Raw genomic sequence first — 26,600 nt, 5'->3', positions numbered from 1 at the left:
ATGTTAACTTTATGCTCATAATACTTAAGTTGTGGAATATTAAGTTAGGCGCTTATTAGAAGTGGTGCTTCATAATATTAATATGAAAAACAGAATCAAAAAAAGGAAGCTGATTTTAAGTATTGAAGGAGAGGGCTGACATTCTGTCAGTTCATGGTGCTAATACTGCCATTCTTTCAGACGTCTTAGAAAACAGAAATATTTAACTCGCTTAGAACTACTTAAGACGTGTATACACAAGCATCCACATTTAGTGAGGGAAATGAATGAATCTTTACTGGGGGAAGATGCTAAGTAGAATATAATGAAACCACAGGATAAGCATACATATTTTTATAGGTGACATGGGTTAGAAAGAACTTTAAATCTGACAAATCTAAAAGTGAATTTTTTGGGGGGCTTCTCTGGTGGCACAGTGGTTAAGAATCCGCCTGCCAATGCAGGGGACACGGGTTCGAGCCCTGGTCCAGGAGGATCCCACATGCCGCGGAGCAACTAAGCCCGTGCGCCACAACTACTGAGCATGTGCTCTAGAGCCTGCGTGCCACAACTCCTGAAGCCCAGGTGCCTAGAGCCTGTGCTCTGCAACAAGAGAAGCCACCGCAATGAGAAGCCCGCGCACCGCAACAAAGAGTAGCCCCCGCTCACTGCAACTAGAGAAAGCCCGTGCGCAGCAACAAAGACCCAATGCAGCCAAAAATAAATAAATAAAATCAATAATTTTTTTTAAAAAAGTTAATTTTTGATCTGAAAAGGACTTCAGTAGTCATATTGTCCAACCCTCTTATTTTACACATAAGGAAACCAAGGCCCAGAGCCTGAAGCAGCCACCTGAGGACGCAGACGGGTAGTGGCAGAGCCAGGACTAGGGCTATGTGTTGCAAATTTTTATTCTGTGCCTGAAACTGGGTACGAAGGAAGTAAATGCTTCAGACTTTTCAGAGGTGCCTTAAATGAATCTGATAAGAAACATACTGCCACGTCTCCAGTCACCCAGCTGAGGAAGCTTTTCTCCTTCGTGCTGGCTTGTGTATTACAAAGTGAGCTGGGAAAAAGCACTAAGATCCAGGGGAGCTGGGGACCCACGCTGGGCAGAGCAGAGGGTGGGTGTGTTGCAAACCGCCCTGATCGGGGCCTCAGTCCACACTGGGCCTCGCGGCCCTTGCAGAGCCACACGCATCATCTGCTGTGAGTAAAGGAAGCCATGTGTGAACAAGTGCTTGGAACAAAAATTAAGGAACTACTACTTGGGAGATGATTAAGTTGCCAATTAAAAGAAGAAAATAAAAGATTAAGCTCAAACAGAGAAAGGCTACAGACATTCAAGAAGGGGAGAGAAAGGGGAGGATCCAAGGCACAAAAGCAGACCCAAAGCTTCCTCAACAGGCAGCAAAGTCAGGGTCCAAGTGAGGACCTGAGACCCACCAAGGCAGCCAAGTGAAAGGCAGATGTTGCTGGTATCACTTCTAAGTGTTTATCTCCCAGTTTACTCTTAAAAGTCGTTCCTCCAAATGTTACAAAGCTGGGTTCATGGGGAGACACCAGGGTAACACAAATTGATATTTTTTTGATACTAAGTAGAGATCATTGTGCAGCTGAGGTGATGATCATTCAGAAGCTCAAGCAAGACACTGATTCCGGATAAAGCCTGAAATGTGGATGCAGGGCTTGAGAAATGGGGCTCCCCCGGCTCAAAGGCTCAGACTGCCCACAGGAGGGGAAGGGGCACACGTCGGGTGGGGGCCTGTGAGTGAGTGGGTGTCTGCGCACAGAGCTGGGAGGAAACCACCCAGCACAAGAATCAAGTCAACCTGACAGTGAACTCTGACAAGCACGACACTGAGCTACACTGGGTCTGGGATGGACAGGAAACATAATGGGCTAGATGGGGATCCACTAAGAACCAAACAAAAGAAAGCCGGTCCAGGAGAGAAGGCAGTGGAGGAGACAGGCACTCCTGGCTGGGGTGGGGGGCAGGAAAGGTTCCAGGGAGGGAGCAGCGTGGACATGGTCTGTGGGTGGGAGTCAGGGAGAGACAGTGGTAGAGGAGGTGACTGGGGGTGGAGGGAATGACGTAGCAGCAGAAGCACACAGGGGTTTGAGTAATAGGGTACCTGCGGACTGGCAAGTGCCTCTCACAAAAGATCCAGGTCTCTAGTCAGAGAACTCCTTCATATACAGGACCAAGAACCAAGCACGGGGCAAGAAAAGTGAATGGATTTAAAGACGCAGTATCTTCTGGGGGAAGGTTCTAAAGGAAAGGGAACAGTTAACATGGGATGTCAGTGAAAATCAAAACTGACCTCCATTTCTGGCCTCAGAGACCGGAGATAACTTTTGAGGTCCCCCCGGGTCATCAGTTCCATGATGACCAGCGTCGGCTGGCCCTGGGACACCACGCCCAGCAAGCGCACCTGTGAGGAAGGACAGAGAGAAGGGCTCAGAGGGTGAGGGCTGCCCACGACTGCGGCTCTCCCACCGCTGGGACCATCTGGCCCAGAGCGGAGCCCGTATGATGGGCCACTGGGGCTCACGGGCCAGCCCTGCATCACATCCAGAACCTTTGTGTACACAGTGTCTAAAGGAACAGTGGGGTGATGGGGGGGATCCCTACAGAAGACAGGGCGAGACAGCAAACCCACAAGTGTGCTCCCCAACACATGGGGGCCCTTCTCTTACCACGTGGTGACAGTTGAACTCCTTCATCACCGAGGCCTCGTTGAGAAACTCAATCCTCTCGCGCATGCTGGCGGCCTCGTTCACCGTCTTAATGGCCACCCTGGTCTCAGGCTCATCCTTGACCACGCCCTTGGCGACACCTTCGTAAACCATCCCGAAGGAGCCCTGCCCCAGCTCCCGGCTCATGGTGATCTTCTCCCGGGCCACCTCCCACTCGTCAGGCACGTACACTGGGGAAGAAGAGGCCAGAACTGAAACAACGTGCTTTGGGCAAACTCCAGGCCAAAGAGGGCGAGATGCCACTTCCTAGAGCCCACAGAGGAGAACATCAGGAGACAAGATATGGCTTGTTCTGGAATCTCCCACAGGCTGTGGATTTCAGCAAGGCCACTGTATAGTCAAACACTAAAATTTCAAGTCCTCAAGGAGTTCTAGATAATTCAAAGATACCAACAGCATGTAAGAACCAGAAAGTCGTCCAATTTGAGATGTTGCTATAAGTATAAAATTCATGCTGGATTTCAAAAAATAATGTAAATATTTCAATAACTTTTTTACTGGCTGCATATTAAAACTGATAATATTTTGGATATATTGAGTTAAAGAATCCCTTATCAACATGTATTTCACCTGTTTCTTTTTCCTATTTTATATGTGGCTACTAGAAAAATTTCAGGTTTCTTATGGGACTGGCACTATATTTCCATTGGTAGCTCTGCTCTAGTCTGGACAGTTTCTCTGGCCTTGCCAGAGACCCTGGGGTGATGAATGAGGTACCGAAGGAACTGAGCTCTGGCACCGAGGGGCATTCAGTGGTGACCAGCATGGAGGGACAGCTGATGAGCAGAAGGACCTCCCCAGGGCTTAGGCCTGGGGCCTGTGAACTCAGGGACCTCCCACCACTGGGGTGAGGGGCTGGGGGATGGGGCTTGGTAATGACTAAGCCTGAATATGATTTCCTGTCCAGCCTATGCTTCTGGTCAGATTCAATTTGGTTTAAGAAAATAAATATATAATTTTAGGCAGGAGGAAGGAGAAAGAAAGAGAGAAAGAAAGAAGGGAGGAAAGAAAGAAAACAAAACTGAAGATCCATCCTACCACTCTGATGGGTAGGTGAGAACTAAAATAAAATCAACAGCTGTTCTACAGTTCCATAAGAAATTTCAATTATTATCATATTCTTCTAATGCTGTGTGCTTACATCCTTGCCTGAGAGGGGAACCCTTGGCATCCTCCACTGGTAGGAAAGAGGTGGTCCTGGCTTAGAAATGCAGAAGGACTGAGAACCTGGGATGGCATCTGTTTGCCTTTAGGCTTTCAGATGTTAACCGTGGGCCTGTGGCTGGATGTAAGAGAAACAGTGGATTGACAGCTATATTCCGACACCCCCAAGTCCCAGGTATCTACCTTTAACTGATATCTTAAAGCAAAGATGTCTATAAATTAGGCCCAGGAGATACCACCAATTTACACCTCTAAGGAATTTCCAATATGGACTATGTTAGTCAATCTAGAATTTTCTTTCACATACAGTTTTGTATTTCATAGTACGTATGTATGTGTTCAGGAATTTCACAAATGGAATTACAACCTCCATATGGCTTAGACAGTTTATAGCCCTGAAGAAGGGGCTGATGCTCACTTAGGAGAGTAAGTATGCAAGACAACCCAGTAGATAAGACTCTTCCTGATACCCCTCAGAAAGTATAAAGAGACACTGTATATATCCATTTATCTCTGAAAATCCAGGCTTGCTTTTAATCAGAATTAACGATGTAACACACCATGAAACATGGAGTTAAAACCAATCACATTCATTCCCTGGGAGGTAGCTGATTCAACCCAATAGCTCTGACTTTAGCCAGCAGTCCTAAGCCCTGCCAAGCAGGAGAGGTTTACGTGCACAATGTTATCAGCGTTTCCCTGGAGGGGATTTTCAGTGTACTCTGGAGAATGGTGACATGCAGATTAGCTTTTGGAGAGAGAAGTTTTTAAAGCATTTTTGAACTGCAATGTCATTTTGTTGCCCCTTGAGGAAACTAGCTATAAGATGCTTGTCAAAAGGCTGAATAAGTTCAAATAAGGTGACAGTCTTCCTACCTGTTGGCCTGGGTGACAATAAGTTTTGTTTGTTTGTTTTGTTTTTAAAGAATCAAGAAATATTATGAAGGCACTCTGGAAAGACACAAAATTTGAATTCAAATCGCCGTTAGAGTCTGATATGATTGTATTTGTGCTCTCTCTAAACTTCCTGGATCCTTCACAGTCAAAGCTACAAATGCCAATCTTCTATGCTTTATTTTGAAACCAAGCAGATTTTTGCAGTAGTCTTACTCCACACTGATAGAGGGGGAAGTGGCCTTGCATTTTCCTTATAAATTCCATTAAGTGTGTGATGACTCCTCATCTTACTTGATTAAAAAAAAACCTATCATTTATTCAAACAATGCATAAAAATCGCCTTGCCTTTTTTTTTTTTTTAAAAGAAAAAGAGCCTCTCCACAAGTAACTACTCTTTTAAGTTTGGTGTGTATCCTTCCAGAACATTCTCTGTGCCTTATATGTACACACACACACATACATACAGACATGTAGGTGTGTGTGTACATATAGATGTCTTTTAAAAATACAATTTTGTGAGGCCTTTATGTAAAGAAGAATAATGTCCTCATTATTCTACGCTTGATTCACATTCAGAGGAGTCTGCTTTTGACTGGCTTTATTGTAAACACAATTTGAATTAGAAATTATTAAAGAAATCACAGTAATAAAACTTTACACAATTATATAGTGCTTTTAAATTGTTTTCTCATTTGATCAGCATGAGCAATTAGAATAATCATGACTCTTTATTTCACGCCTCCTGCACACACACTTCCACTTCTGAAGCATGAGCGAGGCAAACGTGTTTTCTAAATACATCCAGCCGATTCCATGCACTTACTTATTCACTTGACAAACCCTGGCCAGCTGCTCCTGTGGGCCAGCTTGCCGGTCTCCCCAGCCCCCAGGACCTCACAGTCCATCCCCACAGCGACTGCATCACGTGTCAACAAGATGCCAGGGGCTGCCTCATCCTGATTTCTCAACTGCCTAGTTCTGTGACCAGGGCGGGTTTCTCCTCTGAGCCTCGTTACCCCACTGACAGACAGATGAGCATCAGACAACCCATCCTATAGGGATGCAGGGATCAAATGGGATGGCACTTGTGAATGTCTCTAGCAAAGTGCCAGTTAGTGGTACCCAGTGACCAATGTCTCACCCTGACTTACTTTGAAAAGTTAGGATTTTGGCAAACTTGGAAGACAAGACAGCAAATAAGGAAAAAAACCTTCCAAGTCAGACCATCTCAGACGTTTAACTAAATGGCTCTCATGAGTTACTACCAGAGGGAAGGTGAACAGGTCATGAGGGTAAGAATCATTAAGACCCCAGTCAGGAGGGAATGAACAGAAAATCTCCAAGATACAAAAATCAGAGAAGCCGTAGTGATCAAAGACAATTATAGTGACATGAAACTCAAGCTGAAACTAGTTTAAAAGGACTGTTTTGTCAGCTGCAGCATATCTTCCAACTAGATGTTGACAATTATACAGCTTTTTTCATTCTAGCATAAAATTTCAAGCAATTAAATAAATGGATTACTGTGCTGGCCACATTCATCTCTGAAGCCCATTTTTCCTTGGGGCAGCCCAGACAGTCCCAGAATTTTTGACATATTCAGTGAACTGCTCAAAACATTGGTTTAAAAAAAAAGTGTTAATGAAGATGGATCTGAGGCCAAAGGTCCCTCAAAATAATGCAAACCTCTTCCCCTGAATTCGTAACACTCCCCAAAGCTCCTGAGCTGGGACCCCAGACAGTGACTGTAGTTTAGAAGCTTACCATCGGCTGCACTGAAGTACTCCGGGTTCACAGAGGCATACAGCACTCCGTTCCCCAGCCTGCTGTTATTTCTGTCAAAAAGGATGAAATTCAGGTTAGAAAAAAGATCCCCACATACTTTTATATGTACTTTCATCTTTGTTACCTCAGTTTTATTTGTTCTGATTCATTAAGCACCGGGAAGGGGTGGTGGAGGTACTGTCAGGACAGCTCCGCCACACTTGCTAGCGCCTCTTTTGGCTTCTTCAACAGCCTCACATTAGAGCTTTTTAAGAAACATTTGTTTCTTTACTTTGTTGGAAACTGAAAGGCTTATTTGATGTACAGGGTTAAAATATCATGTTTGAAAAAGCTTTGAACAAGCAGCGGTATCTGTGATGGGACAACCAGTGTGGGGATGATCCAGACTCCAAAGAAAAAGTCTTTTTCTGTTGTTGAATCATTAGAAAATATTCTCTTTTTTCTGTACATTTGATTGGAAAATCAGGTTTTCTGATCCATAAGATAATTCCTCAAACTTCTCAAAAAGTTCATCTTAACTTGGGTTCAAATCATCAAACCAGTCAGACACAGAAAGTATCTGAACTTTTCACCAAATCACTCACCTTTTTCTATGGAAGACGTACAGCATTATAACCAACCCTCCTACTATCAGCAGAACGGCAATGGGCAGAGCGATGATCAGATGGATGAAGTTTTCATACGTTGCTGCAGAAACAAATGGGAAACAAGAAAATGTCACGAGGTGAACAAACTGCTCGTGTCCTTTGTTTATATTTAGCTGGAAGTATGGAAACAAAATCCCTGAGAATTCCTTTATTGCCTATCATGAACTAGGAGTTCTGAAGGTAAACAGTATTGTACATAAAAGAAAAAAAAAAAAACAAACCCTGAGTTATTTGTAAAAAGATTAAATAAGTGCTGATGGAGGAGTAAAGTCATTTTTATTTTCAAAGTACAGTGTGTTCTGAAATAATAGTTCAAATGATGGATTCAAGTAAAATAATCTTTGTATACAGTTTGATAACTATTAGTGGAATTGCATACATTTGCTAAAAAAAAGAATAGATTCTTATGTATTATAGTGCTCAAGCTGTACTGACTTTTATCTGTCTTAAGACAGTTCCACAGACAATTTAAAAAAACAAAAAGTAACTGGATGGCACCCCTTGCCAAAGCTGCTCTGAATACGCCCCAAACATCAGCGTCTATAGTTACAAGTCTGAGACCACAGAGCTCCTGCCTGATCATCACCATCCTCAGCTCTTAGATGACAGATGCCAGGCTGGACGCTGATCCACACCCTTGAAAATTCTGTCAGACGCTGGTAATCAACACATCCATAGGTAGCATAACAACCAGACAAGTGGACCACACATGCTGCAAGGATGCAGGGAGGAAGGGAGAGGGGAAGGGAGTCAGGGGAAGCTCGCCAAGCACAGAGGATGGTTGGAAATGATACTGGAGAGAAATCAGGGCCAGCTCCTAAGGGGCCTTGTCCAAGCTAAGCACTTTGAACTTCATTCTGCAGATTAAGTGGAACCAGTGAGAGCTCTCCACCCTACAGTGAACTGGTGGGATTTGTGTGGGAGAGATGGCTGTGCCTGAGGACAGCCTGGAAGGGCTGGCAGCGGGGAGGAGACCCTGCCCAGTCTGGGGCAGCGGGTGGGGGGGGTGCCCTGGGCATGTTCTACATCACCCAGCTCAGACCTCACCAAGGAATCACTGCTCCTTGTCTATGAATGAGAAAGACTCACAGAGATGAACTGTCCTCCCCAGGGTCACACATGCAGCTGGCTGGCCATGACCTAGGGACTGGAACCCAGGCTTCTGGCGCCCCTGGCTCATATTTTCCCTACGAAGCAAGCGCCCTGGAGGCTCTGAGCTGAGGCGGTGGTGGTGGCTACAGAGGCTGGATTCCAGAGGTATTTCAGAGGCAGAATCAATGAGATGTGGGTTTGAATGAGAAGCGGGTGGCAGGAGTGAAGGAAGGGGAGGGGTGGCTGTGAGGTTCCTGGCTTGGGTGGTGGGTGGATTATGGGGTCACGGACTGAGCTGAGGAACGAAGGATGGAGAGAGGTTTTGAAGGTAGCAACTGTGAGTCTGGTTTTGTGCACGAGGCGTCTGAATTGACTGTGGGACACCCACGTATGTGGAAATGAAGTTGGAACTCACTGGGGACCAAGTTACATCTATTGTAGATCACCATCAATGATTATTCTGCCATAAATACTACTATTATTATTACTCTGTGAGGACTGTCAAAGCTATTTTAATTTTTTTAATGAAAGATATTTTTATCAAATAGCTCTAAAAATGGATACAGACTCCTGCATTTCCTAATTCTTGAAAATACTTGCAAATTAACACGGACTTTGGGAAGCTAGTGGGGTTTCTTTTTTGCCCCCGAGGGCTATTTCTTCTATCTCTATCACTTATACTACTGGTCAGGTTGTACCCTTCTTTTTGAGTTTCACATTTCAACGGGGACATGGAAAAAGTGGAACACATCCAGAGAAGAACAAAATGACTGAATGGCTAGAAAATTGTTCTATGAGACTGGGCTACAGGAAAAGGCCCCAAACCTGAGATTATTTAGTCTGGAGAAGAAAAGCCTAAGGAGTAATTTAATAGTATTCAAGCACATGAAGGGTTCCTAAAAGGAGGGCAGTTGCCAGAAAGCTTCCAAATCTTCCATCTCCTCTGAGGATTGAACAGGAGGAAGGGAGACTCAACCACAGCAGGAGAGAATCTTGTCTGACACAAGGAAAAACTGCCCAACGGTAAAGCAGGCATGCAGATTTAATTTCCGTATGGTGTATGCCAACTCCCGCTGGAAAGATGCCATCAGAGCGGTTCTTGGGTTTCCCACTGGCTCCCGGCACTGACGGGGTTAAAAACAGGGGAGCAATGGCAGAGAGGAACCTGTCATCTCTGCAGATAAGCCAAGGTCACTGAACCCCAGAAGCCAATGCTGCTGTTTCAAAGAACAGAGCATCACGCTAGACCTCTAAACCTAGGCTCTGTTCCTAAGGGATGGATGTGGTGAGGGGAGGAGAGGAGAGAGAAAACAAGCCACTTCTTCAGGAAGGGCTCTGGGAATATTGCGAAAGTTCCAGCGCTGGAGTGTGTGGCACCAGCCAACTGGAAAAGTAGGTAAAACGGACCACATGGAGAATTCAGACTATTTTAGATGATGGAATTATCTTCTTAAGCATCTGTTTACCCCTCACACAGCGCCAGGCTCATCAAATGCTACCTCAAGGTCTGCAATTCTATCCCCACACATCCTCCTTTTGGTATCTGTCACTGTGTAGACTTCCAAATACCATGCATGTCTTTGACTAGGCGCTAACCAGGTGGACTGCTGGATCGACAGAATCCTGAATTTAAGAACTCAGACTCCAGACCAGAGTAGCACAGATGTGGACACCAGGAGAAACCAGGGCAGTGGGAATTGCCCACCTGGCCCAAAAGTAGCACCACTAAGCAAGGCGGGACTGCTTTTTCTTGCGGAAGCAGTCAGGAATAGTGCTATGCCAGATTTGATCCCATTACCTGAACATGAAATAATCTTAAAAATTTGGTTTCTAATACAAAATAACAGAAAGTCAAAATGTAAATAATAAGGGATATTTATGTCACCAGATGAAAATACTGAATTTTCTTGGCCAAGCAAGTAGAGTGCCCTTGTGCTCATACATTTTACAAAACTCACTTGTAAAATCTAAAATCTTCGCCTAGAATGGCCTTCTAAGAATTCTGTCTTGTCGATGGTTTGAGCATAAACTCACCACATGGCCCAGTCTCTGTGCCAAACAGGGAGCACTGTGCGCTTTCAAAGTGTGTTGCTGCTTTAAAAGTGCATCTGTTACTTTACCGCTGAGGAGTGACAGGGGTGGTGCCTCAGCCTGGGACGCTGTCACAGCGACTCCTGCCCTGGAGCAGGCTGGAGCAGAAGGTCCCCAGGTTTCTGTCACCACTTAGGATTCTAAGCCCTGAGTCGGAGCCCCAGTCAGCATCCCTGACGAGGCAGGAGGCAGAATGGTCAATTCAATGCTTTGTAAAATGCTTTGGACATAAGCCAAGTTGAGAGCACGGGCCCCTTGCTGTCTCCCTCAAAAGAGGGGCTCAGACCATCTCCCTGCCCATCAGACGAGGTAGGGACTCTAGGTGTGGCAGCTCCCCAGCCTGAGCTCCTAGATGAAGTGCTGGCAAAAGTGTGACTCTTCTGAAAGGTGGCCGACAGAAATCAGAAAAGCAGAGAGCCAGGATGACGACCCAGGTTTCCCCAGTCCCAGCACCACCTGCTTTCTGTTTTCCCAGCGACTCCCTCCACAAGCCTTACTTTTGGCCTGGACATAGAAGAACACAGGATCAGTCCACGACCCGTTCCCAGAGAGAGAGGTGGCCTGGATCCGGGCCGTGTAGTTCCCCGGGTTGAGCCGGTTTAGCTTGGCCCCTCCATACTTCCTGTACTCCTGTCTGGACACACATTCCCGCTGATCCTGGAGGAAATAAAACATATGTGTCAATTTCCCACAAACACGCTGCCTCGTCTCTCGCCTCTCGCTTCCCACCCAACACTGACCCCAATTTGCAATAAAAGGGAAAACACCCAGGCTTACATTATGGCAGTCCTCCAGTAACTCTAAGCACACCCGACCTTTAACCAAACCTTCTTTCTTTAACCAAAAAGAGTTCCAGAAAGATTAAGTTATTAAGACCAATCTCTAGGCTGAAAGATCGTTTTCTGCAAAGAAACAGTTTCTTGAGGGTGAGGATAAGCCAGCTCCTCGCACACCGTGAGAATCCCCCAAAGAGCATGGAGTTGGTAAAAAGACCCGAATCCTCACTGACTTACTTCCTTATTTTACTGTTCCAAGTCTTCAGCTAACCAGGAGGTACCCTGTGTTGACGTGTAACACATGCTACACCTGCAACGGAAACGCACCCACACACGGCCGGTGCCCCAGTCTTACCTCGACTTGTGATCCATATTTGATTTCATACATTAAAATCAATCCATTGGGATTCTCAGGTTCTGGCCATTTTAAAAAGATGGAGTTCTCAGGCCTTGGCTCCCAGGTCACCAGTCCAGGAATGTCATCTGCTCCTTCTGTGCAACAATTGAAATAGGCGATAAAGTTAGATTCGAGTCCTCAGGGAGGGAGAAAAACACTGGACTAGCCTAAGAACACCCTCCCCAACCCCTCGTGCAGGACTGCGGACGGCGGCCGCAGCAACTCCTCCTGACCTGGCCTCGCACACACAGCAGGGGTTTTGGAACTGGAGCAACCTAAGGACCTGTAAGTCTCAAGATGCCACCGTACCCTCCCTTCCCCTCAGTCTCCCAACAAAAAAGCCTACTCTCGGGCTTCCCTGGTGGCACAGTGGTTGAGAGTCCACCTGCTGATGCAGGGGACGCGGGTTCGTGCCCCGGTCCGGGAGGATCCCACGTGCCGTGGAGCGGCTGGGCCCGTGAGCCATGGCCACTGAGCCTGTGCGTCCGGAGCCTGTGCTCCGCAATGGGAGAGGCCACAGCAGTGAGAGGCCCGCGTACCGCCAAAAAAAAAAAAAAAAAAAAAAAAAAGCCTACTCTCAAGTGCAGGAGGAAAATCTTGGCAAACTAAGTCACTTAGGTCTGGTACTCGGCTTCTATGCGATGCCATCAAACACAAGCATCATCGAAAAGGTGCTCAGTGAGCAGAAGCAGCGGCATCCAGCCTCCAAGCCAGGACCCAGATCCTTCATGCTCTGCGTCTGCATGCAGCAGATGCAATTTCTGCGCAGGTGTAAAGGATGGTCCCCGAGCCTGCCTGGGAGGAAGCTGGTGCTGAGCGCAAGCTCACTGCCTTCATCAGCGATTCCTGAAGCTGCCGGGTGAGGCTGGGGTGCCTGCTCTCTTGCTTTTGCTTCTTAAAGCAGTAAGCCAAGTGGTGAGCAATGTCACTGCAAGTTCCAGCTGGGAAACACTGAGAAATCAGCTGGGCTTTCTCTCCTGGGAGGGTGAGGAGACTAAGGCCGGGTAGGCTGGCAGCAGCATGTCGGTGCCAGAACTGCGCCCAGGGGGCCCCGCTCGCAGACTGCAGACACTGGGCTCTGTGCCACCTGCCAGCTCTGCAAGGAAGTGAACCGGGCAGTTCACCCATCCTGAAAGATGGATGTATGGCTGTCTAAGCCACAGGCAGCTTCTAACTTACAAGGGGAAGGTGAAGACCAAACAACCAGGACCAAAGGCTGCTTGGAAGCGGACCTTGAGGAGCAACACTCAGCCTGAATCAAGGCAGCTAAATGGGGATTTCACTGAAACTTGAGAACTCAGGAGGGACCTGGCAAGAAAGGGCCATGGGAATGCACAATGCAAACCAAGGAGAAGGAAAAGAGTGGACCCTGCATCGAACTCCCTGCTCTCGAGTACTTTGTATGGAGAGACTGGGGTGGGAGTGGGGTCACGATGCATGAATTCCATTCCCTAGGCTGCTGGGCTACCAAGCTGCCTGCAAATGACCACCCGTTCTTTAATAAGCAGGACTGAGACTAAGGGTCATCGCCCTGGGTGTCGGCCTCCGTGCCTACAAATCATAGTCTCCGCTAGGCTGTGAGTCGGGCGTTGGGTGAGCTGGATGACATCGTACCTGCAGGCATGGTTCTTGCAAAGACAAAGTTGGAGGCGCTGCAGCCGAGCTTCTCAGCTTCGTGGTTACAGCTGTGGATATCAATTCGGTACAGAGTAAAAGGCCGGAGGTTGGAGATGACAGTTCTCTCCTTGTTATCCACTCTGCTCTCGAAGAAAGGGTACTCGGTCTCAAGCTCTTCTGGGTCTGTGATGTTGTAGGTGTCCACCACCGTGGTGTTCCTGCTCCGGCTGGACATGGTGGTGTTGGCGACCTGCATGACCTCCCTCCGCTTCCGTTCAGGTCTGCAAGGAAGAGAGAGAGAAATGTGGCTTGTGAGTGAGGGCTTCCACCTCTTTTGTCTTTTCTGTGACTCGAGTCAGAGAAAGAGAAGAAAAATCTTCACCTTGGAATAAAAGGAGCTACTCAGCCCCCTTGCATAAGAACCAACAAATAATACAGGGATTTCCTTCCTCATTATTTATTTTGCTTTCTCTACGCTGCAAACCTCAGCCTCAACGTGCAACCTGCCCCCTGGCTCCCCGAGTGGTTACTCAGTGGTACCTAGAGGCAAACTAACACCTCAGCCCCCACAGTGGGGAGGCTCAGGGGCACCTGGGCTGTTTCCTCAGAGCTGTTACAGTGGACAGGGACTGGGGAAGGGAGGCCACCCGGGACGCTGTCAGGAAGGCAGGGGGCCAGCAGAATGGCATGTCCCGATTCTCTGTAAACAGCCGCACTTCCACACAGTGTGACCAGCAGCTAATATCATGGCCAGCTTTTCCCACACCCACTGATGGGACAACTCACTCCTGTCAGAAAACCTTGTTTACTCTTCAACATCTGTTGATATTTCAGTCACTTAAACCAAACTTTGTGACTTATACTATAAAGGCAGTGATCAATGAAAGGCACTCGGCACCAGATACTGACTCCAGAAAGGAACTCATGACATCAGGCTGCCATCCTACTTCAAGACACATGGACACAGATGGCGAATAGAGTCATACTCAACCTGACTTGACTGGTTTTAAGCTCTAAATAAACTGTTCTTAGAATGAATTAAAAGAAATAAAAATCGTCTTTGGAGAATTTAGTTGTAAAACAGAAAAGCTTCCTTTATGATTTATTCAGCCGTTCTGTTACCCAGACACTCCTTTTACCCGAATTCTGTTGGAAATTGTGTGGACATCAGATGTACGCCTCAGTAGGAGGCATGAAAAACCCCAAACGTGAGGTTTTCATCAACTGTGGCCCCTCACCATGGGCATACTAGGGTATTATGTCTGTCCTGTGAAAAGAAAGGACAGCAAGTGCGACTAGACTTCAGACAGAGGCCATCAAGACCGCAGGGTGGATGCACGCGTTCATCAGGGGAATGTGGTATAGAGGAAACTTATTTTGAACTCAACAATGCAAACACAAGGCATTCGTGAAATCTGTGTCACCCACAGCTCTGCCTTCCTATCACCTGATCCTGTGTTCTTGGACTGATGAGGAAAACAGGCACTGCCTTGTAACTATCAACAGAAAGCTAGGGGCTCTTCAGTGAAACCTTTCCAAAGCCTGGACTCAACAGCCTGAACCTCGGACAGGTCTTTGGGAAAAGTCGGCAACGTAGCCGGCAGCCTCTGCTGGAGAATAAACAGATGGCTCCTGCTGGCCTGTCTGGGATGCTCTAAATCCATCCTCTTCTGTGTCCAAAGGAAGTAACACCGGCCAAGCCCCTGCTGGCACGGGGGGCGATGGACTGTGTTGAGAAGCAATGCCATGAAGGGAAAGAGCCCCGGTGTGCGGGGAGGAAGGGCCAAGCCCCAAATCCACAGTTAGTCAATCAGGGTGGTGGAGAAGCCACTGAACCTAGGTTCTAGTTTTAAAACTTCTTTGAGATCTTTTCCATCCTCAAACTTTTTGATTCTTGAGACCACACATGATATACAGGATATCTGGACTAACATGTGAACTGCAGCCATATCAATCACCCGTGAACAGGAGATGTCACCGGCGGGGCAGGTCGGGAGGTTCCATGGTTTTAACCGCAGGAGAGGAGGGGGCATAAAGCTGCTAAGTGACTGATAGCTTCATTCTGAAAAGGAAATAGTGCCTCCACTTCCAAAAGGTCTTGATTTCCTGTTTTAATGATTTTTCAAAGTAAGATGTCTATCTTTGACTAGTATACAAATATCAGGAAGGTCACGTGACAGAAAATAAAAGTCTCTTTCAAAAACCATTTGTTGCTACAACCTAAGAGAGCTTTTAAGGGCAAAGCAACTGCAGGATAAACAGAAGCTCGGGACTGCTGGTGCCCCTCTGGGTCAGGAGCTGGAAGAAGAGTGACCCCCAGGACAACGTACTGGCAGTGGGCTGGCAGCTGGGGCGCCACGGGGATCAGGAAATGGGCTCGTAGGTATAATGCTGGCCTGAATCTTGCTCCTTTGCCCAGATTTCAGGCATGAGGTTGTTTTTAAACTCTGTGCTTCAATTTTTCAGGAAGAAAAAGGAGCCATCAGTCACCACTCTGTTTCCATCTCCTTCCCCAGACATCACAAGGCTGCCCCGCTGAATGTCCCTCCACTTTTCTTTTCTTTCTTTCTTCTTTTTTTTTGTTGTGGTAAAACAAACTTTTAAAGTTAAAAAAAAAAAACTAACAAAATTTTGTCATTTTAACCACTTCTAGGTGCACATTTCAGTGTCATTAATTACCTTCATAATTATGTGTAACCATCACCACTATTTCCAAAATCTTTCATTACCCCAAACAGAAGTTCTACACGCATTAAGGAATAACACCCTATTTCCCCTCCCCACATCCCCTGGTAACCTCTAATCTACTTTCTGTTGCCATGAATCTATCTGTTCAAGATATTTCATACACATGGAATCATACAATATCTCCTTCTGCGTCTGGATGCTTTCACTCAGCATAATGTTTTCAAGGTTCATGCATGTGGTAGCCCATGCTTCAGAATCTCATTCCTTTACAGGGTTGAATAATATTCCATTGCAGGGCAAGACCACATTGGTTCATCCATTCATCTCCTGGTGGACACATGGGATGTTCTCAGCTTTTGGTTATTTGAATAATTCTGCTCTAAACATTTATTTTCCTCCGCTTTTGTCTCCACTAGGCAGAAGCAGAGGCTGGAGCAGCGGAGCAGACAGATGCCCTGGTGTCGGGCTGCTCGGCTTGGAACGGCTGCCGTTTGCGTGGCTTCACAAACTGCTTGTCAAGGGTGCCAGTGGCTCTCGGTTATGCTTTGAAGTTGGGCCCCTTTCAAAACTGACTCTGAGTCTCTCCCTCTCCCTTCGCTCCGCCTTGGCCAGGCTGGGAGGCCGCAGGGAGGCGTGGGAAGGGCAACCGAGGGCCCAAACCCGGCTCCTCCGCTTGCTGGTGTGTGCTTGGCCAGGTGATTGCTGCTCTCTGCGCCCACGTGCCCCCCGCAGGGGCTGGGCGGCCACAGGGCAGCTGCCCCTGTCACCTGTCAAGCCGACAGCCCCCCACAGCCCAGGCCGTAAGCTCCGGCCCCTTCCACGAGGGCTGAGTGGCTTGGGTAGTAACCCCACTCGCCAAGCTGGCCGCCTATACTGTTGTCCCTCCTCGACAGCCGCTGGGTCTCACTTTGAGGCTGTCGACCTACACACCACAGGGTGGAGAGAAAGCATCAGGACCTGCCCAAGGACCCTCTCAGAGGACACGGTACCTGGGCACAAAGATGGCGTTGTGCAGGAAATTCTCGAAGACCTTGCGGTACTCGGCCTCCTCCTTCTCGGCCTGCTTCTCGGCTTCTGTTTTGGGGCAAGCGCAGCACGGCCCTTTCTCCCCACCACACACTTCGGTCTTGGGATTCTCCGTCACCTCCTCAACGTCGATGGTGCCATCGGCGTACTTCCTGATGGGGATTTTGTCTGCTTGGGAAAGAGTAGCCCAACGAGAACCAAGTTACACAGGCTGGTGAGGAAAGGAAGAGCCATCAGCACCTGGGCTCACGACCACAGCTGCTTCCCGACAGACGGCTGACGCTGGCCCCGGTGTGTGTGGCCTCGGGGTTTGGGAGTCACAGCCACAGGTGTCCCCTGCCCCTCCCACCCTCACCTTTGGAGCAGTAATTGTGCCGGTAAAGGTAGCTGTCCTGGGGCTGGCGCTGCCACCTTACGATGTAGTAGCTCAGGTTGCCGTTGGGCAGGGAAGGAGGGTTCCACTTCACGATCAGCTGAGAAGAGGAGTTTGATGCTGAGAGTACATCCAGGGGGATGGAAGGAACTGGAAAGGGGGACAAAGGGCATTTCAGAAAATGGAACGAACCCAAGATCCTGGCTGTCAGATACTCAGCGCAAACCCACAAGAAGCCAAAAGTCTGATCCCCACAGGAAAATGGCGGTGAACGCTGAAACACAAAATGAAAACCGAACCTTGTTTTGAAATTGTATTACTTTCCCTTTATAATATCTGTTCTCTGTGATAACAAACATGACTGAGCTGCAGATGGAAAAGGGTGGTGGAAGCACAGCCAGGGTTGGAATGGATGACTTAAAACCCACAGTTAACGCAAACACTGGACTGTCCTCATTTACTACAGCTGCCATCCTCCAAAACATTTAACACCAGCAGTTTTAGCAAATGGTAAAACTGACTGACTTGCATTTCATCTGAGATTTTGAATCTCTGATAAAAAGCCAAAATGAAAGAGGGAAGTAAAAAGGGTGCTGGGGAGAGAGAGTGTGTGTGGGGGGGTGGCTTGGAGGAAAAAGTGGTGCAAAGGGCCAGTAAATCTACTGATGGTATAATCATGATTCAATGGCATTATGGAGTCATAACTATGAGAAGCAGTCTAAAAACACCTCGAACACACATAAAGCCCCGATTTCAAGTAACGGACTCTGTTACCAGCAAAAGAACATTGATTTACAGGCAAAGCATAAGAATCTGGTCAATATTTACTTACTATTGCCCCTAAACCCAAACCTGGAGCTGAACTGTGTATAAAGGGCAAATGCATCCAGGGACCACTGAAATCTTCTTATTCTCTTTGGGTTCAGAAAAAAGCATCAATTTTGGTAGATTTTCCAAAGTGCAAAAGACACCTTTGTTGTATGCCACTTAAGCATAACGGTCATGTAAGCTGCTTTTAAAATTTGAAAACTTAAGGTACAAAATCTCATACACAAGGGTCTGAACACTTGTAAGGAAGGACACTTTAAGAAAAAGTTATGACTAATACTAACTTTTTCTGGGAAAACATTTTACTGAATGCTAGGCCACTTTAGTGCTTCCTAGAATAAGTACTTTAGAAACACACAGCTCACCCCTAGATGTTTCAATAACAGTTGTCACAAAAAAGCCTAGGCCATGGACCAAGTCATTCTCTGTCCCTACCACTTGTGAGGACAGATGCCAAAATAGAGCAAACTGACTCAATTTGTACAGTGCTTTGTTTTCCATCTTTGGGGAAAGGAAACAAGTTTCTTAAGAATTGGCCTTAACAAAGAAAGACTTTTATTTTCCCCAAATTAGCTACAATGAATTACTTGCAAATTTTTAGGCTGAACAACTTGTTCTGTTGCCTTTGAGCCTCTGCTACAACATCCCAGGCCTAGAATCAGAAGCCTGTGTCACATTTACTGATACAAACATTGTGCCATCAGTGACATGATCGTAGCCACTTAGAGGATCATAGAGAGGGAACAGGGGAGGGGAGGGGAAGGGAGGAGGGGGCAGGAGAACACGAGCAAAAGGATTTCCCCACCAACATTTTTCCCTCACCCTCTTTGCCATTTAAATTCATTTCGTGCCAGTTTATGCGTATTTTAAAGCAGCCTACGTATTGTAACACTGGCTATCATCAAAGAATGTTTATCAGTGCCTTTTAAAATGATGTGCATTTCCCTACTTCTAACCTGTTTTTTTTTTTTTTTTTTTTCAGTACGCGGGCCTCTCACTGTTGTGGCCTCTCCCGTTGTGGAGCACAGGCTCCGGACGCGCAGGCTCAGCGGCCATGGCTCACGGGCCCAGCCGCTCCGCGGCACGTGGGATCTTCCCGGACTGGGGCACGAACCCGTGTCCCCTGCATTGGCAGGTGGACTCTCAACCACTGCGCCACCAGGGAAGCCCTAACCTGGTTTTTATATACTTGGAAAATATACACAAATGTTTGCTCTCCTTAGTTCCAGATTCTGGAGTTGAGAAATGAGTTGGTTCAGAGAACGGAGATCAAGGGAGAAGGAGGCCCATTTTCATCAGTGAACACTTGGAATGTCCACAACATGGTTCATCTCATGTTTTTCAACTTTTGTCTGCTTTCTTGGAACCCTAGGCACTACAGGACGAAGGTGAGAAACCAGGGAGCCACCTGAGGTAACTGGAACAACAACCAGGGTTTCAGTCCCCAGAGGTCCAACTGTCCAAATAAACAAGAAGGGCAGCCTTAGAGGACCGTATCCAGTCTGGGCCTCCCAATGAGACCAACCCAGCACCCTGGAGGACCTGAGCTCACTGGTCCAGGACAGTCAGAATGATAATGGAAGGTGGTACTAAGTCCAGAAGATGGCCCGGAAGAGGCTAGGGTATTGGGAGTGGGAAAGAAATATGATACAGTATTATATATTGACAAGACAGACAAATAAAAGACAGACTGGCCCAGGACAGGGAGAGACAACAGGCACAGCTCAGTGTCAGCCCTCTGACTACATCTTGTCATGAGAGAGGACCCTGAGCTGACGAGGCGCGGGACGGCGGGGATGGTGCGTGAATACCTGAAGCATTGGTGCGAATGTACAAGATCTCGCTCTTGGCTCCACGGATGTGGTCATTCTCCACCATGGTGAGGGTCACAGCCTTGACGTAAACGGCATACTGTGTCCAGGGCTTCAGTCCATGCAGTAAAATGCCGGGCTCCACGTCCTTGTTGGGTGGGAGGTCCACATCTACCATGTTCCAGCTGTTGGAGCCGCAGGCATCCTGCCCGTCATACTCTGTGACGTTTTTAAAGGGTCTGAAACACAATCGATGAAGCTCAGAGAATGTTTTAGGCCGCTGACATCAAAGCTCTCAGAAACCTCCCCCCAGGGCCTCCCACGTGACACTTTCTATAATGGGAATTCTAGATAAAACGAATCATCAATTAGATCTTTATAGAAGAATAAAACTAAGCCACCGGACTCCAGGTTTCACAGTTCTGTACACACTATAGAATCGAACCCTCTGCCTCAGGAAGAGGAAGTTCCATAATTACTGGGATTGGAAATGCTGCTCCTTAAGAATATACGCAAATGCTCTTTCCCTCTCTTCCCCATTTTTTCACCATTAAGAAAAAACAAGCGTAGTCATTTAAAGCAAACATCATTATTGATAAAGAATAACTTCTGGAGAAAAATGCCTTTGCTACAGAAAAACAGCTTCTCAAATACAGCTTCTAAAATCTAATATGTTCACAAACAATTCTGATTGCTTAAGTATCTGATAACATTCAAATATTTAGTTTCCAGATTATCTCAGGCGCTAACGTCACTGTCAGAGCACTGGTAGACTGTTAAAGAGGATGATGGTTCTGCACAGATGCGGAGTTGGGCAGGGATTCCACGCCTCTCAGATGAAAGGGCCAGACAGACACTGGCTTCTGAAACAGACATTCACACACCCCTCCCTGTCGCTGTGATGGAAGATGAGTGACTCCCATGTGCAGGGACAATGAATGCCTGATAATCCCGCATCCTGCTTTTCTCATGGCAAGGGCACTCCCAGGGCCCCGGCTCCAGCAGGGGCAAAGGGTACCAGATGCTGCCACTGGTGGCTCTGGTTCCAGCTCCGGGGAAGCCAAGCACCTGGGAAAGGGACCTATGGCATCAAGGTGGGACCTGAGTGAGGAGGGTGACTAAGAGGCCTGGGGGAACCACCTGGATACAGGAGGCACAGGGAGGAAGGGGGAGACCAAGAAGAGCTGCCAGCTGGAGGGATGTCCTGGCTGCCCAGGCAGGCAAACGTCCTCTGAAAGCACAAGAAAAGCCCCCAGTAGATTTTGGGAGAAATTCTGAAAGGTTTGAGACGTGAAGGTCAGTCTTTCTCCATTCTTCGTCCCTTCTTTGGAGGGCTTATGACCTAGAGCAGAAGGCCACACCTTGGGAGGGGCCACAGATAGAGTGACCAGAACAGATGATGGACCCACCTGGAGGTCACCTCAAGGGGAGCCGAGCATCCTGAGGGGTGTTCCCAGACTATGGATTAGGGGGACCAAGGCTGCAATGATATTGCAACCAGGCCTTCCATCCCCATTCATGAATGTTTGGACTGACCTAATTCTCCACAAAACAAGTTTTCCCCTTTGGACTTATTTTATTCAAGCACCTCTAATCACCCACTGAAGAATGAAAGGCCTCAAGCTAACACTTTTTTGTTTGTAGCTGTCACTGGTGGTGACGGATGTCACATGACAGACAGGAGGGTGGCGAGGATGAAGTCCTGCCAACACGTCGCCAAGCACAGACACTCACGCTTCCTTGTAGTAGACGGTGAAGCTGATGAGGTCCCTGTAGTCAGGGGGCCGGTACCGGTGCCAGGTGATGATGATGCGGTTCTTCCACGTGGTGGTGGAGGTGAAGTGCAGGACGTCACTTTCACCTGGGGCAGAGGCACATCCATGAGTGACACCCATCTATGTCCTTTCCCTCCACGTGTCTGAGAGGTCCCCTGCCCTGTACTATGGCCCTCTCCCCCAAAGCTGTCTGTATTTGCAAAGTCCCTTTTTGGACTTCTCAGTGGCTCTCTTGTTTCTACTAAGGATCCAAACATTGTGCTACGTGGCCTCCAAGGGGCTCGGTCCTTTGCTCTAGTACACTTGGTGGCCCTGGAGTGATTCCTAACCTGGAAGAGAAGGACCTCTGGATGGAGCAAGGTGGCCTTGTCTCTCTGCTCTTCCCTAAGATGCAGGCCACCCAAGGGGCTGGGGAAGGTGAGAGTGGACCTTGATGCTGGGTGGACTCTTCTTAGACATGACGACACCTGTCTTGCAATTGTGGATATCTGCCCGCTTGCGTCAAATCACCAAAGACAGGTAACAGAGCAGCTGTGCCACAGAGGGGAACTTTTCTTAGTCCGCACGCGGTATCGACACCTTCCTGTGCAAGGACACAAGAACGCCTTGGCGGCTCCAGCTAGCGCTGACGCGCCGTGGGGAATGGATTGAGCGCTGATCGGACCCATTTCACTTGGAACAGCCTTCTGCGCTCTGTGGGAAGGAAGCCTCTGCTGGTGAGGCATGACGGGGATGCTGCCCCGAGCCCCCTCGTGCTCCCGGACCTGATTCAAACTGTGGTGAGAACCCGGGAAGAACTGACGACTGCCTCCCTCGTGAAGACACAAAGCTCTCCTACGAATTGTCCTTCCCCCCGCGTCTGCCCGACTCCCACTGCACCCTCAGCAGGTGAAGAAGAGGCTAAAGGCAGTTAAAAACTGAGAAGTCTCTGGGGCAAAACGTGATGGATTGAGATGGGAAAAGCACTGCAGTTCCTGCTGAAGTGTTATTTAGAGAGGAAACATGATTTCATTTTCAAGGGAAAATAAATGGCTACTGTATTCATGACCTGACAGGTCAGACTGGCCCACTCTAAGGAAAACACTTCGACAGCACTCTGCGCATCCGCTTCTGCTATGGTCTGAACGGGGAATGTGGTGAGGGCTGTGGCGGGGCATGTGAGGGAGAAAGGCCTTCAGCTCTGCGTCTGTTTTCTCGACTCTAAAAACTCTTCCTGAGCAACTCGAGTGTCTACCAGGTAAATCCAGAGCCAGCAAAACGAAGTCCAATGCTGATGGTTTCGCAGATTCTCTTGCGTCCGTAAGCGCACGTGCAAATCTCCCTGGATCACGTAGATTATTCTTTTCTAATACCTGTCCCTTATCAAAAGCCGATGGTGGAGAGACTATTTTTATAACTTGATCCAGCCACACAGAACCACACCATTTTTAAAAGCAGTTTTACATACAGGGTTAGGTGAGAAACTCACCGCTTAGAGGCAAAACCTTAAAGCAGAAGTTGCATAACCAGTGTAACATTATAATTATATTGTTCTAAATTTAAAAAGCAGTATCAATCCAGGGAGGCAGGCTCCCTCCACCTTTCATGTTGTGGTAGGAACCAGGTGGAGGCCAGGTCAGGGACAGGGGCCCCTGGCCTCCCCTCCACTCTGTGTGGAGACGGAGGGCCGGGCTTGCTCCCTCCCGGGGCTGGACAGGACCAGCTCTCCCCTAGAAAATAATCCAACGGTGTGCCTGAGCATAAAAGACACTTAACTCTGTGTATTCTGTAAGCACCTCTTTAAAATCTGAGTGAGAACACATTTATAAATGTTTAGCACACACAAATAGATGCTATGGAAAATTTACAAATATGAATCTGCCCCACTACTGCCTTTGAAGATATCCACGCGTGAGCAAAGTGCTCGTTAAGGAGGCCTCATGTGAAACAAGGAGGGGGCCACGAATGGAAGCTGCTGTGTAGATAGGAGGAGGGTCCACTCACAGGAGGCTCTCTCTCCGTTGTTCCTGGTGTTTATGTCCCCTTTGCTCTGGCGCCCTTTAGTCCCCGTCACTTCCTCCATGCGGTAAATCTCGGAGACACACAATTTGGGATTGAAAGCAAAGTACATTTTCCCAGCTTTGATGGTCAGGTTGCGGTGGTCCCAGTCCCACAGCTGTTGCAAGTTCTGGTTGTCGAGGACGTAGAAGGAGTAATTCCTAGAAGCACAGAAATCAGCATCAGCACCCTTGCCCTTTGCCACCAGACACCCCATGCTGTGCCTCTTCGCCACAAAGCTCCAGAAGACACTGCCTTTGCGGGTAAGAGATGTAGTTATTAATGGTATCTAAGAAAGAACAGTCACTGTTAATAGCAACGATATGATTCAAGGACAATATCAAATAGATAAAACACTAATTAATTTGATGACCCCTAGTACCAACAATAATGCTTCTCACACTGGAGGATGCTACTCAAATCATTCCCTAGAAATGCCTCTGGTTATTTCTCTGAAGCAGAGTATGTACAATAAGCTTGAAATCAGTCCATGGGAGAACAGATATGCTCTGCTACTCAACCGGAACAGCTTACAAATTTGCTGTAGAAAGTCTGCCGTTATCCTTGGGGGTAAATCCCATCCCATCCGTGCTGTCAGCAGCATATGACGGGGTAGGAGAGAGAATGGGACAGGGAGACAGACTCGGGGGTGGACCAACCCTGGGTCAGCTCCCTCCTCCAGATTCACCCCACCCTGAAAAGCCTCAGCCGAAGTCCCCGGGGAAGGTGGGGGAAGATAAATGGCCCCCAATGGGCATTCCCCCAGGCCACCCATCCAGGCAACAGCAACTCAGTGTCCAACAAGTTTAGGGTGCACAAAGCTTATTTTCAGAGGGCTGAGCCCCACCCCAGGAGTTTCTCATTAGGAAGTCTGGGTGGGCTGAGAATCTGCATTTTTAACCAGCGCCCAGGTGATGCTGGGACCACACTTGGAGAAGCACTGGTCTAACAGACGCTGGGCACCACCGAGGGGCTGGAGGTCCAAAGCCGACCACGTCAGACATCGGTCCTGCTCCCAGTGGGTGGACACAGAAGCAGCAGACCCAGCTGCTTCTGAAGGAGAGGTGGGGGGACAGCCAGCATCGGCAACCACTAGCACTGGCCACCCAGAGACAAACCCATACCCGGGGAGGCAAGAGAGCAGACAGCTCCAGCTTGGGGTCTGGAGAAAGAGCCTTGCAGGTCCTTTCTGTCTGGGTCCATTGGTAAACCAGGCAGGCAGGGTCACAGATGCCATCTGAGTCCTCTGTGCTGACAGGTCTGCTCCCCACAGAACTCAGACCCTTCTCCCCCTCCTATCCCCCAGCCTGTTTCCTTCTGGGGCTTACTCAAGCACCTTCTACAAAACTGAGTCTAAGAACTGGTGCCACATTTCGAGCTATTTCTAGGACCCACTCAGGGATCCAACACATAAATAGTAGAGAAGGAAAGGATCCCAACCTTCTTCCCAGAGCTGGGACAGCCCAGACAGAAGCCCAGAGACCTCCTCTGCCCCGGGTGGTGTTCACTGGGCACCTCTGTGCATCTGGTGAGGTTCACTTACACCCGGACCAGGACCTCTACCAGGACTCTACCCGCCGGTCAGTCCACAGCCTGAGTCTCACTCATTGAGAGCAAAGCAAAAGCTATGGTTCCAGTGCTGTGAAGCCCACCTGTACATTTCCCTGGGAATTCATGAGGCATTCAGAGACAGGGGTCCAGGACTATCAATGCCGTTTATGAGCTGCACAGCCACAGGCAGGTCACTCAGTGCTTTCTGTAGCTCCATTTACTCACTTATTGGACAACAAGGGGCCCAAACGGTGTCATATGAGCTCCCTGTCAGTTTTAAGGGCCCAGGAGGAGTTACTGAGCTGAGGTGGATCTCTCCCTCAGCCTGAAGCCCAGTCCCTCCACGAGCACCGGGTCACGTCCGCGCAGGTGCTGGGGGTAGGGGTGAGGATCCTGCCCACACAGGGGTGCAATGAGCCAATGAGTCCAGAGGCAGCACCTCAGAAACCAAGCCAGGCTCCTCACAAACCCACCTGAGGCCTCGACACATTCACGGCCACCAAACCAGGCAAAAAAAACCTGGCAAGTCAACAAATCCTTGCCTTTCAGCAAGAGCTCACTCCCCAGCATCTGCTGGAAAAGGAACGTAAGACATTGTCCAAAGGAATCTAGACTTGGGCTACGTACCACAAGAGTGGTACGTAGGGTGGCGTGGCACTTCGTGTGTGCACGAGGGTGGCGTGGCATGTGGAAGGTGGGGTCCACAGTGCCCCCCCATCTGCTCCCTCACTGCCAGGCTGCAGGTGATGCTGCCGGGAGAAGGGGTGTCCGCAGAGTTATACAACCGGAGGAGGGGTTCAAGGTGGAGGCAGATGCCTCCTATCATAGGCCACTCTTGCCCTCGGAATACTCCCAGCTCTGAAGGCCACTCTGCAGCATCAACACGAACCCCGTGGGTCTGGCTGCTCCCAGGTTCCCAAGTAGGCCACACGGGACAAAATCTCCTTGTTGGTGCAGAAAGCTCTGGGCCGGGAGTAAAGGCCAATTACCCAGGTCAAATTGCTGACTCAACCTAGGATGAGGCTTTTATTTTAGTAAACTAATTTCACTAACAGAGAACATAACCGCACCGAAAATACCTTCTGAACAAAACATGCTTCTCCCCAGGGGAGGGAGCATGAATTATAAATCAGGAATTTGACAAATGAATGGCAGGCACACTGAAATTCTGTGTATGTGACTAATCACTTTGAAAAGCAAGATTATCTTTTTACAGTAAACATAAACATTTTTTTACAACACTGAGAAGCCCTGGAGCCAGGATACCAATATCAATAAAACCCGGGCGTTATGGAGCTTGTGTAAG

General features: G+C 48.2%; 1 protein-coding gene across 2 annotated transcripts in view; it reads right to left on the bottom strand.

Moving 5' to 3' along the window:
* IGF1R (insulin like growth factor 1 receptor) overlaps positions 1-26,600 on the bottom strand; it is a 321,518-nt gene that overhangs the window by 21,138 nt on the left and 273,780 nt on the right. Inside the window, exons 6-17 of one of the 2 annotated variants that reach the window (XM_082617555.1) lie at positions 23,690-23,904; positions 21,666-21,792; positions 19,932-20,170; positions 17,275-17,442; positions 16,883-17,090; positions 13,203-13,486; positions 11,547-11,683; positions 10,913-11,072; positions 7,170-7,272; positions 6,565-6,635; positions 2,680-2,909; positions 2,304-2,414 (exon numbers count right to left, since the gene is read on the bottom strand). In XM_082617555.1, coding sequence (XP_082473681.1) covers positions 2,304-2,414; positions 2,680-2,909; positions 6,565-6,635; positions 7,170-7,272; positions 10,913-11,072; positions 11,547-11,683; positions 13,203-13,486; positions 16,883-17,090; positions 17,275-17,442; positions 19,932-20,170; positions 21,666-21,792; positions 23,690-23,904 — 2,053 coding nt within the window. The remainder of the gene's footprint in view (positions 1-2,303; positions 2,415-2,679; positions 2,910-6,564; positions 6,636-7,169; positions 7,273-10,912; positions 11,073-11,546; positions 11,684-13,202; positions 13,487-16,882; positions 17,091-17,274; positions 17,443-19,931; positions 20,171-21,665; positions 21,793-23,689; positions 23,905-26,600) is intronic. The other variant, XM_082617556.1, reaches the window with a different exon arrangement.

The sequence above is a fragment of the Mesoplodon mirus genome (assembly GCF_964341445.2).
Source record: "Mesoplodon mirus genome assembly, chromosome: 4".
NCBI lineage: Eukaryota > Metazoa > Chordata > Mammalia > Artiodactyla > Ziphiidae > Mesoplodon > Mesoplodon mirus.
Note: the sequence above shows the minus strand (reverse complement) of the source record. Positions and strands in the feature narration are given on the sequence as shown.